The sequence below is a fragment of the Apus apus genome, chromosome 2 (assembly GCF_020740795.1).
Source record: "Apus apus isolate bApuApu2 chromosome 2, bApuApu2.pri.cur, whole genome shotgun sequence".
Classification (NCBI taxonomy): Eukaryota; Metazoa; Chordata; class Aves; order Apodiformes; family Apodidae; genus Apus; species Apus apus.
Window position 1 is genome coordinate 29,825,173 of NC_067283.1, and position 13,097 is coordinate 29,838,269.

Here is a 13,097-nt window from a genome sequence, read left to right on the forward strand (position 1 = left end):
GCATCCTGGGGTGCATTAGAAAGGGTGTGGTTAGTAGGTCAAGAGAGGTTCTCCTACCTCTTTATTCTGCATTGGTGAGGCCGCATCTGGAGTATTGTGTCCAGTTCTGGGCCCCTCAGTTCAAGAAGGACAGGGATCTGCTTGAGAGAGTCCAGCGCAGAGCTACAAAGATGATTAAGGGAGTAGAACATCTCCCTTATGAGGAGAGGCTGAGGGAGCTGGGTCTCTTTAGCTTGGAGAAAAGGAGACTGAGGGGTGACCTCATTAATGTTTACAAATACGTAAGGGGTGAGTGTCAGGGAGATGGAGTTAGGCTTTTCTCAGTGATGACCAGTGATAGGACAAGGGGTAATGGGTGGAAATTGGAGCATAGGAGGTTCAAGGTGAATATACGAAAAAAATTTTTTACTGTGAGAGTGACAGAGCACTGGAACAGGCTGCCCAGGGAGGTTGTGGAGTCTCCTTCACTGGAGACATTCAAAACCCACCTGGATGCGTTCTTGTGTGATGTGCTCTAGGTGACCCTGCTCTAGCAGGGGGGGTTGGACTAGATGATCTTTCGAGGTCCCTTCCAACCCCTAAGATTCTATGATTCTATGATTCTATGATTCAAATACAGTGTTGCTATCCTAACATTGTATTATCATAATTGCTAGCTTTGCTCTTCTCCACCCCCTGGCAACTGCAATGATGACAAGACTTTCATCCTGCGGGTTGGTCAGAAAACCTAATAAGTTATTTTGGCAGACAGGCTGGATTGAAGCAGTGAGACCTCTTTGTTTCTTGGAATCATATTTGAGTTGTCTGTGTTGTGTATATACATATCCTACCTGGACCTACAAAGGGACTGTGCATTAAAGGAAGTATTTTTTCATCTCTCCTCAGTAAATGCTTGAGTTGAGCATTGGCCACAGGCAAACAATTAAATTCTGCATCAGAAAAGCATCAGCCATCAGGAATGGGACCAGAGCTTTCTTTTGTAAACCAAAATTTTGTTCTTCATGCAAATCAGCAACTAGTTAATTTCCCACTTGTTTTAGAATAATGTATTGGCTCTTCACAACAGTGACAAACTCCAGCTTCTAAAAGCCAGTAAGCTGCCGGACAAGATGATCTTTTTCTAGGAATTCCACCAAAATAATCTGTGTCACTGAGAGTCACCAGACACAATCTTGAATATCAGACTAAGAGAATGGCTGTAATCACCCCTAAATACATTCATCTTCTGATGACTTTTAGAAAAATTCTCATGAACAGTAAGGTTTTGATCCCTTGTAATATGATTAGGTTAGACGTGTGTATTTTGAATTCGAAAGGGCACATCAGACAGAGCCATATTTGTATTTGAGGCTATAGTGGCTGAATTACAGAAAGTAAGTTTATTCTTTCATTAAATGAACCCATGTGTTAGAAAACAGAAAATGCAAGTTTTGTTGGCAATTTCACAATTATACTCAATGCACTGTGTTACTACTGAGTTTACCTTTTACAGGTGATGCTACTTACAAAACAAAACAACAAAAAAAACAACACTCAAAAAACCTCCAAAAAATTATCACCAAAAAAAACAAACCACTTTTCTTGTCTTAGCCAGGAAATCAGATTGGCCCACTATGCTCTGTTTCCACTGTGATCCATTGTCCTGGTTTAAGCCAGGATGAAGTAAATTTTTTTTAAACTAATTTATTTTTTTCTCCTCAGACAATTTTCTTTTAAGTAGCAGCAAGTTTTCCAGCTGGTGGACTGATAATGCTGGAGTGTTTATAGATACTGCTGAGACACCAAGGACACTTTTCTCTGGATACTAAAGGAGCAGAAGAGTTGTATCTGAAACCCTCCCATAGGGAGGAGCAGACTAGACAGATGGCAAACCTGGCCAAACAGAGTATTCCATCCCATAATATCTACGTAGATATCAGTATATGGTCAGGGATCACAGAAGTCAAGCCCCTTCCTGCTTCTTCTTCCCTAGTCTTCCATCTGTGGCCAGAAGAGTGGACTCCATCTATCCATCATTGTTGATCCCTAGGCCTGCGCATTCCTGACCCTCATCACTCTCCCCTCAGCTCCTGTCTGCTCTGCCGCTCTCTTGGGCAGCTGCAGGACTTTTCAGGACTGTTCACAGCTCAGGAGATGCCGTGGGAGTTGCTGGGTGTAGGGGGAGACAACAGGGTTTTGCACATTTCCTGTACACATTTGTATATAATTATACCTATTTCTTTTATCATTAGTATTTAATAAAAGCTGTCTAGTTTAGTTTTCAATCTGGAAAGTCTCTCTCCTTATTATCTCTCTCCTCCTCTACCTGGGTGGGAGGGGGAAGGGATTGAGAGCATTGTTGTTGCTGATTTAATTGTCAATCCTGGGTCAAACCATGACATCCATTGAATATTACTTGTATGCTCCCATTTTGCAGAAACTTCCAAGCTTTAAATGTGACTTGTTACTTACTGATCGTATATGAACTATTCACAGTACATTAAATTGAGCATCATTATATGCCTTTGTAAACAAGGTCTCCATTTTTTTTTACCTACCAGCAGAGCATCTCCATTTTTCATTTGCAAACTATTGAAGATTTTAGCTCATTACCACCGATCTTTCTCCAGCTCAGCAAAACAACCATAAAAACAATCTTCTTCCCACTGCAAACACTCAAAAGCATTATAGTCAAGTAAGTTTTGTTAAAATGCTTTTTAAATTCAAAGTCACATTTCTTGATTAAATTTAAATTTCAGTTTTAAGAAATGGATTACTAAAATGCTTCTAAATTACTAAACTACTGAAAGTCATTTAAATAAACCTTCTTACATGTGCTTACTCCTGCATTCTTTTCTTGTTTATTTAAATGGGACTACTGCACACAATGTGGAAAAAGTAGATCCAAGAAAATGGAAAAAGGAAAATGGCAAATAAAGAACCAACATCAACTGTTAGAGTCTGGGAATTAATAACTGAATACTTAATCTATTGAATCATGCTGTCACTTATTTATCACATCATCCTAAATATTTTATGATTCCTTTTAACTACAATCCAACAGAATTCTGTCTCAGATACCTTCTACTTAAAAAAGCACATCCTCTAGAGTTTCAAGAACACCTTTCACTATTCATACGGTAATCAAAGGTGTACTGCTAATTAAAATAAATAAGTACATTTGTATATATTTTACTTAATTTTATTTTGTTCTTCAATCTGGTTGCTTAATTTCCATATATTTATGTATATAGTTCCATATGTTACACATATATATATATATATACACACATATATATATGTGTGTGTGTGCGCATATATATATTATATAACCATAATCTCATACTAGAAATAAAACAAAACACAAAATATTTTTTCTGAATCTGGCCATCTTCCGAGGAAAGAGCTGATTGATGTAAGGACTTCAGGGTTGGGCCCCAAGAGCTCACCCGTACTCAGGGAGCCCAGATGGGCTGTGCATGGCTTTCTGCCAGGAACAGAACTGCATTCTATGAAAGCATGAAGCCTTCAAAATTTATCTTCCAAAGCTGTTCATTAAAGAAAACTGAGCAGAAGTCAAAGCTAAAGAAAGTCATAGCATCTTAGACCAGTACACACTACACGTAAGTGCAAAATATTTTTTTTGACAAATACAATATACTTCTGCAGCAAGTTTCAGTTTTACTGAATTGGTGCTTTCTGACAAAATCAAAAGTATTTTTGGCCCACATGTGAAGCAATTTCATATCTCTCTTTTCCAGCCTGCATGAGGTGTTGGCTAAATTTTTCCCATTCCTCCCTTGTTTTCACCCATGTTACTCCTGCTTAATAGTAGTGGCTCACCTTTTTCTGCTCCCAAAGTTTGATGAGGTAGAAATACATTAAAAAGGGGAAAAGAGATGCCTTAAGAACCCTGACTTCTGTGAGTATGGTGAAAGGGCAGATTACAGTCTTCTCTTAAATTAGAAAATTAAACAGAAACTAATGCATGTCAAAGATCAAACAGGCAAGGAGTAATCTGCTGCTGCAATTACTACCAACAGGGATGGATTCAGTTGATACTTTCCAAATACAATTTGACATCTCATAAAAATTACAGCTAAATCAACAGAAACTAATTTCTGTTTTTCACAGGTGTCTATCAGGTTATAAACACACCTAACTTATTGGTCATAATAAATGCATAACGGAAGGATATAGTTTAATATGAGCCATAGACCTTCCGAATCACCTGTGAAAATAAACTGAAATGGAGTATTTCTGTCTGTCAGTAACAGTCCTGAAACATTTTGTGGCTTTTGAAAAATTAGATTTTTAGTGCTCTTTGACCAAAGTATTTTTTTACTCCCCTTATGATCTAGATGAGAATGGTCTAGTCATAGAAACATTTCTCCCAGACCATTCCAGAGCAGATCTACTGCCTCATTCCACTGACCTAAACAGTATTGGACAGGACCAGTAATTGTTTCCTCTTGATTTATTGAGCTCCTATTGTTATGCACCATTGCAGAAAAGTGTCTTCTTCAGTTTTTTTGGGTTTGGTTTTAAAAGCTATTTATTTCTTTATTTATTTTAAATAAACTACTATGAATTTATTTCAATACTTTGGTGCTACTCAGAGATTTAAAAAAAATTATTTGGAAAATTTCTGATATAATTTCAGTTGCCATGTACACAGTGCAATAATGCATAGAAGCAGTTGAAAAAGAAAAAGTGGACACCGGGAGCAGAAATTCTGGTAACAGGAGAATACAGTTACATGCAAATGCATAACTTAAATCACAAAGTCATGTTTTTACTCTACCACACCCAACCTTTCTTTATTAATTACAGAAATGCCTTTCCTGTACCTATAGCCCATTCGGATTTAGCAAATAAATTATCTCTAGTACCAAAAGAACAGTATAGCATAATCTTTACATAAGATTTATGGTGTTTAGAATGTTGTACTATTTTATATAAAAAGGCCAAAAGCTAATGCATACCAAGTATGCAGGAAATAAATAAGTCCAACTGAGATAGAATGAGTGGGTACTTGTGATCTTTATGATATGGTGTACTGTCTTCACAGGAATATACAAGCCACTTGAGCTAAAATAAAATAGATCATGTCTGATCTGCTGGTAGCAAAGTTGGACAAAAAAGTGATGTAATAAATATTGAAGAAGGTCGAAGTCATAACACAGGAAACTTCTTTTTGAAACAACACTGGACACATTCAAAATTAAAGTATAGGAAAATATCAGGAATCATACTTTGGCTATAAACCCTTGCTCTAGGCTGAAACATGGCATAGTAAGCTTCAGCACAGCATGATCATTCTCTTGTAATTACTTAATTCAATGTAAATCACTCTGAAAACAAAACATCTTCCCTCAGAATCATTCATACACTGTCATTCTTTCCTATTATTTAAATATAACATTATTTTTCTTTTCTAAAACAAAACACACACAAAAAAAATCAAATCCTATATTAGGCTTTTCAGTGCTATGAAAAAAACCCACGTATTACAGAAAGGAGATTTTTTCCCCCCCCTGTATCTTACTATCTTTTCTTTTTCTGAAAGAAAAAGATGTATAATCAAAGGTTGTGAAGATACAATTTCCACTTGACTAGTCAATATAGGGCCAAATCTTGTCTAAGGAAACATCAATACTGATTAAAACCAAAATAAATCTGAGGACAAAATTAAAATTTCTTATCAAATGCTCCTGCATTTTAGAAGCAAACAATTCCATCTTGCACTGGCAGAATAGAAATAATGAAGCATATCTCCACAAGATGGCTAATGAAGTGTACTGCCCCCCCGTAACAGCACCCACCATGGGCTCCCAGAGGACACCAGAGCTGTTGGGGAATGATGAATCTCAACTTTTAAGCCAAAGGATTGCAGCAGTCAGTGAGACTGTTTTCTGTATAACCTCAGGCATGCAACCCCAAACAAACCTCATATGTTGGCAAACTGCTGGAAACTGAGACTTACAGAGTGGACTTTCATTTTACTATAATCTATGTAAGAGAATTGTTAAAAGTCAGGAAAAGAACCATTAGAAAAAAACATAAATAGAGATACCACAGCTTTAAACAGTTAAATTATAAGAGTGTTTTTTTAAAAAAAGACTTCAGTACAATGGTGAACCATCATATTAATTTCACTAAAAACACTGGCTAATCTAAACCTGCGTGGCTGCAATACCTGCTGCTATTTCCCTTCCCTTCCCTTCTCTTTTCTGATATGTTTTTGCCCCTGAGATCAGGAAATCTGCTAATACATGGTGTAAACCCATTTCTATTTTCACATCATTTATGATCTTAAAGCATGACTTCAACCTACTTCAACTGAGTTCAGCTGTGCTACAAAATCAACAATATCAACATTAAGAATAACTTCCCTTGTAAATAAAGATCTAAGATCGGATCAACTAGATCAGTACAAAAGATCCATTGTTTTTCTACTGGCCCAATAATTTAATAGTAAGGAGTGCTTATCTTTTCATTCAGACTGAAATTCATCCTTGTTTAGACTAGTGTCTAAACTTGGCACATTGGTCATATGCCATGGAAATTCCTTTTAAGCCCTATGAAGGATTTAGCACTTCAGAATGATATAGGCAATTCATAATCCGCTGGAATTCACTTCAGAAACCTTAGATGCACACTGTGGCACCAGTGCTGAGCCTCACCAAGTTACTGAATTTGAAGCAGCAGGTTAGAAACCTCTCAGCCAAAGAAGAAATGGCTTCAAAGACTAGAGAAGACATAGATGAGGCATCTTCTATTTTTCTTAGTGGCAAAACACAGTACAACCAGTTTGGGGCATATAAGGCAAGGTCAAAGAAATTTTGCTACCATGCAATTCAGATAATTCATCTGGTACAATTTCAAAGTGTTCAGATTTCTTCAAAATATTTTGACAAGCTCAATTCTGCATTGCTTGTGTTTATGCCAGCTCTGGTCTGGTGATGTGCGTGACTTTTCATTGTATGCTTTTTCTATTCACCTGATGCTGCAGAGCATCAGACATGTATTAGCAACTTTAGAAATGTGCCCAACAGAAGTGAAAACCAGAAGTTTGCTACTGGGTCATGGTAAGTAGGTTTTTTTTCCCTTTTTTTTTCTTCTTTTTTTTTTTTTTCAGGAAATGCACAGAAAAAAAGAAAATAAAACCTGTAATTCAAGCAACACAATCACCTAAAGTAGCAGATAAAGAAAATAAAATGGCCTTCTGAAGAAATTGTACATAGCATAATGAAACTACAGAGGGGGAAAAGGCAGCTGGGTAGTCAGAATATTCAAAGGACTAAGTGTTGTTGAGATAATTAGCTCACAGCCCACTAGGGGCTATTGAGAAATACTGACAAATAACAAGGGATACCTTTAAACACCTCTACTGTAGTGTGAGGGAGAAGGCTTTTCAACTACCTGAGAAATGTGGGAAACTATTTACTAATAACAGTGCGTTATTTACTGTATGTTTATGTAAACTAGATCTGGCATATGCACTCACAAAACACAAATAAATAGGTACAGTAATAAACAATTTCCCATCAGATAATCAAGAGCCTTTTTCCTCTAAAAATTACTTGCACTAAGAAAGAAATAGTATGTGACTTCAGCTGCAACTCTAAACGATGTTTAAGAAGCACTGGGTTTTGGATGTTTTTTCCCTAAAATATTTATCTTAGAAATTAAATCAATTTCAGTGTCTGCCAGAAATGTTTAATAAGCTGCAAGACAGCAAAATACAGTATTAAAATAGCAAAAAGTTTTTATTCCTTGCAGTGCCTTTTTTTTTTTTTTTAATCTAATTGGGACCAACTGGCCTCATTGCTTCTTATAAACTTAGCAATATATATTCAGAAAAGTGAATAAAAATGAACAGATGTTTCTCCTTAAAGAAGTCAGACAAAGATTTTTCTTACACAATAAATCAGCTGCTAGTGGATTTCCAGGACACTGCAAAAGGCTAACTGTTTAGGCATGGCTTATAAACCTGGTTTACCTCTGTATGGATCCAAAACTGGTAAAGCAGATTAAATTGTAGATGAACAGCAAACACTGAAGGGGGAATGAAAAGAGCCATGGGCAAGTTGAAAATCTGAAAAACGAGAAAGAAAATATATGTTAGATATAGATTCTAAATTTGTGGTGGTATAACCAAGTACTATCTCAGGAGCTCAAAGCACTGCACAAGATAAATGCTTCTTCTGGTATCTCCATAATGCAGACTTTACATAGAATAGAAACTGATTATTATGATACTATTAGATGTGCTATATCAAATGAGACATATATTGATGCAAAAGTAACTTCCCAAAAGTCATACTGAGCAAGTAGAAAAATCAAGAAAAGAACTCAGAAATCCTGAGACTAAACATGTTTATTCTGTATACTACCCACAGCAGACAGCAACACATCCTTGAGACGAAGGGTTCACTTGTAGGGGAGAATTATCACGGAGTATGCAAGGTGTGAATTTACAACATTATAGCTTTTCCATCCAGACTCCCTATGTGAGCACCATAAGGGCAAGGCAGCTTACTTGGCTTTCAAAGTTAATTATAAATTCTCAGCCTACTTTCCTCACAGCATCTCCCCTGAAGTCCCGATATAGTGCTGAGCTCTACAGATGTGATTGCATGAAAACAGTTTCAGAAAACTGCTTCCTTAGGAAAGACACCGGTATCTTTAATACAGAGTCAAGTCCCAGGAATTTCACAATTAATTGCTGAACTGCCTGTGCCAAAGAGTAAGACTTCTGAGATGTTCATGTGTTAAAAGTCAGTCTGCTTTCTTCAGAAGAAGACACACACATATATATATATACATATATATATATGTATATATATATAGTGGTTTTTTAAATTTTTTTTCAACCTGACATTGTATTATACCAGCTGCATCAAGAAGTTAAACCTTTCTTAAAACAGATTTTCTCTAAAACAAAGAGTAGCCAAAATATCTTCAAAATTTTAAAACTCTTTAACACTCAGGAGAAGCCAGGGTAACAAATAAGAGCTTCCTGTGAAACATGGCAAAACTAGCAAAATCCATTTTAAAATTCCAATTGTCCTGCTCACCAAAAACAAATCTTTGAACATCAGATAAAGCAATCTGATAGCCATGACAGGCTGCCTGAGCCATGAATTCCTTTAGTGCAGGTCTACACATAGTGGTTCATGCTGATATTCCTTCAGTTTTTGTTGAAAGGCCTACTTAATAGGCAAGATGACACACCAGGGCTGCTAAACAACTGCATCTCCATCCCCACGGTGTGCCTGTTGCTCTTGAGAGTTGCCACAGATGTATCTCACTGTCACGAGCCAAGGGAGGACTAGGGCCCTACAATCCCAGCTCGAACTCCTGGCTTCCACACTAGACAATGACTGGAGCACTAGAAAAGTGCACTCTTAAGTTCCTTCAGTATCACCTGGTAGGGCCTCGGCAGCTATGATTTCAAAACCTACACTCAAAGGCTTCACAGATCATAACTGTCCCACAAACTACACATGGGGCATTTCTGGTTTAATGTCTTGGAAATTCTTTTCCAAGAAGTAGAGGAATTCAAAGCTGGTAGAAGGATAATTCTGAGCTTCTGGAACTTGGGGGAAATAATGTAAACAGCTATTTTGTTTTAATCAATCTGACCCTGAAAGGCTGAAGAGTTTGCATAACATTTATTAAACAAAAATGAAAGAAAAACATATACAGTGAAATTTGTACATTCAATCCCTAAGAGTCACTCAGCCTAAGAAACTCCCAAACATTCACAGCAACTCTTACCTAAGGTGGGAACTACTAAATTCCATCAGGGGGATGTGACATTTAGGCATGAAATTTTGGAGTAGAGGTAGGCATGAGACTTCTTTAAGAATTAAAAACGTAGATCACACAGATTGCAGCTGAACACTACTAAAGAGAAGAGCAACTTTAAAACCCACAATTCTCCATGCTCTGAAACAGAAATATAGTGCAAGTACTCATACTTCAGAAGAAATGTCCTGAACACTGGCATGAAATCACTCTCTTTTCTAAGACCCGTTTTCCATGTCCCTTTTTCCTCCTTCTTTCAGCCTGGTTCCCCTTAGCACCTTAGGGAGTACCTCAATTATTTTAAGTGGGTGAGCAACACACACACACACACAAAAAGAAAAAAAAAGAAACAAAAAGAAACTGGGAGATATTTGCCAGAAGGCTGGCATGTTTTTTCTCAAGGTTATCTTACAAAGAAACCAACAAAGGAGGTGGACATAAGGCCACATTTAAGTAAAGCTACTGCAGGTTTCTGTTATTATTGATTGTACCTGTCTAATGGCATGATAAGTGTAGGAAATTTTTTAAAGGAATGGAGAGGAAGTTCATTAAAACAAAACAAAACAAAACAAAACAAAAAAACCAAACCCCCCAAAAAACCCAGATGGTTTTCAGCTTATTCATGGAAGTGGTTGCAGGACTGAAAGCATGGTTAAAAATTATATGCTTTCTCCCCTGAAAGTATTAGAGGCAATTTGGTGGTATTTACAGATTACTCAGAGTGGAAGGAAGGATCACCTTCTTATTTATTTTCTAACCTATTTCTCACAATGAGTACTAGGATTTCCCTGCTAAGTGGTGAGATGAGGGGAAATTTTATATAAATCTACATGTAAATTTGAGATTGACAAAGGAGAATGATTTCCTAACTGCTTCATGTTTCCTTGCAATGTAAGCTTTATTTTGCACAGAAAGGATTTCAAAGATCATTTACAGAAGTAGAACCCATAGGGAGGAATGGAAACCTCTCCCATAAAAAGATTTCTCCTATTTGTGGTTCCACTGAAACAAGATCAATGTCAGAAAAAAAAATAAATCATTACAGATTTTTTTCTACCGGAAATGCCAATTCACCAAATCAAAACATTTAATGGGAATGTACCAGCTTTCACTCATCTGTACAAGAAAGGCTTTCCTGGCTCCCAAGATGAAATTTCTGGTTGAAACTGCAGAAAATAATGTTTATCACACTCACAGATCTCCTCCCACTCATGGATTCAGCAGCAGAGATTAAGAGAGAGACACAACAACTGATAACCTGATGGGAAAAGCACTCAGCGAGGGGGTGGAGGAGAGGGATCCACATCTGGGGCTGCTGCCCTGCAGCTGTGTGCCTTCACAGTTCAGATTTGCCCCTTTGCAAGGGTGTGTGCCCATTGCACGCTCTCCAGCATAGGCATGCTCTACCTTTAGCTCTCTCTTCTCTAAGGAAAAAGCGTATAAATGCTTCCACTAATGAAAGGGGGAAACGTGATATTTCTGAGGAGCACTAGGAGGCTGAGGTCTCTGCTCTGAGCCTGTCAGGTTCCATGCTGTGACTCTCAAGGGTCTGGGTCTCTGTTGATGTGGCCACTGAGGGTCTGTGGGATGCAGGAGGGCTTCAGGGCACAGGGGGCAACATGGGGCAGCTGCTGACAGCTACTTCACGTGGGCTACACTTCTGCAAGGATTCTGTAGGAGTTGAAGGTAAGGACGAAAAAAAACCTTTGCCTTACAGATCCCAGATGGGGCAGACTCCTCAGTAGATAACAAGTGAACTTCGTGACTCTATGCTGAAAAGAACAGTGTTACCTATTCCCTTTCCAGATTTATATATAGATGTTCCCACTGCTTTTTTAACCAACAAGGCATAATTCAACCCTTTATCTGAACATATAGTCTAAAGCTATCAAATTATTATGGACCTAATATTTGCAATTTAATCTTACCCTTGGAGGAAAGTCAAGAACTGGCACTCAAAAAATTAGATCATAGCTTTTCAAGGTGCATATGCAACTCTCTCACAATTACACTTTCACTAAGTGTTCCATCAGAAGCAAAAATTTCCATACAATTTGCATCTAGTTTCTTCATAAAAATGCATACACTTTTTTTTTCCTCACATTTTTTTCCCACAAAACGGGCTTCAAAACCATCTCTAAGTCTTAGCAGTAGGTCTGCTTCTCTATGGCCCCTTCACTGGAGCAACAGAAACCCTGTGTGTGCAAACGACATGAAACAATACACATTTGTTCCAAGTCAGGAGTACATTTTCACAGCACTGATTGTACTGCATGCATGTTTTTCTCTTCTCTTTTGTTTCACATCTTTTCAATCAGCTCAAGCACAACCCACACAGATTAATATGCTGATTTATTTATCTTATAATGTTTAACTTTAAACACACAGAGAGCTGGCAGCAGAATAGTCCCACAATCCCACATCATCCACCACAGTTTTCTCACAGCCTCCACAAAACTAGATGTCAAACTGCATTCAACAGTACACATTCAGCAACATCAGATCACTCTCAGAGATTAACTAAAGGCTTCACTGAGTTTCAGCTTTGAGGCAGATGCATCTATGGGGTTCTGGACAAGTCTGGCAGTCCAAAAAAAATAGAAGTGCTATTAGAATTAGCAAGGTCTGTGTTCATGCCCAGTAAGGCTTCGGAGAAAGAAAACTGCCGCACGTCTCAAAAGCTCTAGGGGTAGGTAAAACAGTATTTACATAAACCAAATGTCTTGGCTACTACCAAATATTTTGTGCAAAAAACACTGTATACAAAAGTATTATGGATTCCTAGGTTTGTTTCTCTTTGCTCAAAGCAAATGTATTTTAAGTGTGCATATATTATTTGCCAAGTGATACCAGTGTGGTCTTGAGGATGTTCTTCAGAATCTAAGCAGGCCAGACATCTTGGCCTTCCTGAGTATTTCATTCTCTCTGAGGTATCATCCTCCAAACCATGCAGGCAGACAAAGTGCTTATGCACACACCCATACGTACACACAGGCTTTTTTGTCTTTTTTGAATTATTGCTTTTGTTAAGCATTTGCACATATGGTCCCAAAGGATAAATGAGCAAAGGCTTAATCTTTAACATGGCAATATTTACATAGGAAGCAGAGTTGTAACAGAGATGCATCCCTTATGCTATTGTTCATAATGGCCATGTAAATCCTACCAACATCAGATTACTATTTTCTGAATAAAAAAATCACAAGAATTTAAAGAGAAGACTGTAAGAAACAAAATGAAGAAACAGTAAATATGTTTTCACAATAAATTAGTCTGTTTTTTTTTTCAAACCTAGCGTTTTA

General features: G+C 37.5%; 1 protein-coding gene across 4 annotated transcripts in view; it reads right to left on the minus strand.

Annotated features, from left to right (window-relative positions):
• AGMO (alkylglycerol monooxygenase) overlaps positions 1-13,097 on the minus strand; it is a 194,591-nt gene that overhangs the window by 102,771 nt on the left and 78,723 nt on the right. For all 4 annotated transcript variants that reach the window (XR_007888514.1, XM_051609488.1, XM_051609486.1 and 1 more), the window contains exon 5: positions 7,985-8,080. Coding sequence is in view for 3 of the 4 variants with exons in the window: in XM_051609488.1 (XP_051465448.1) it covers positions 7,985-8,080 (96 nt within the window). In the remaining variant the exon portion in view is untranslated. The remainder of the gene's footprint in view (positions 1-7,984; positions 8,081-13,097) is intronic.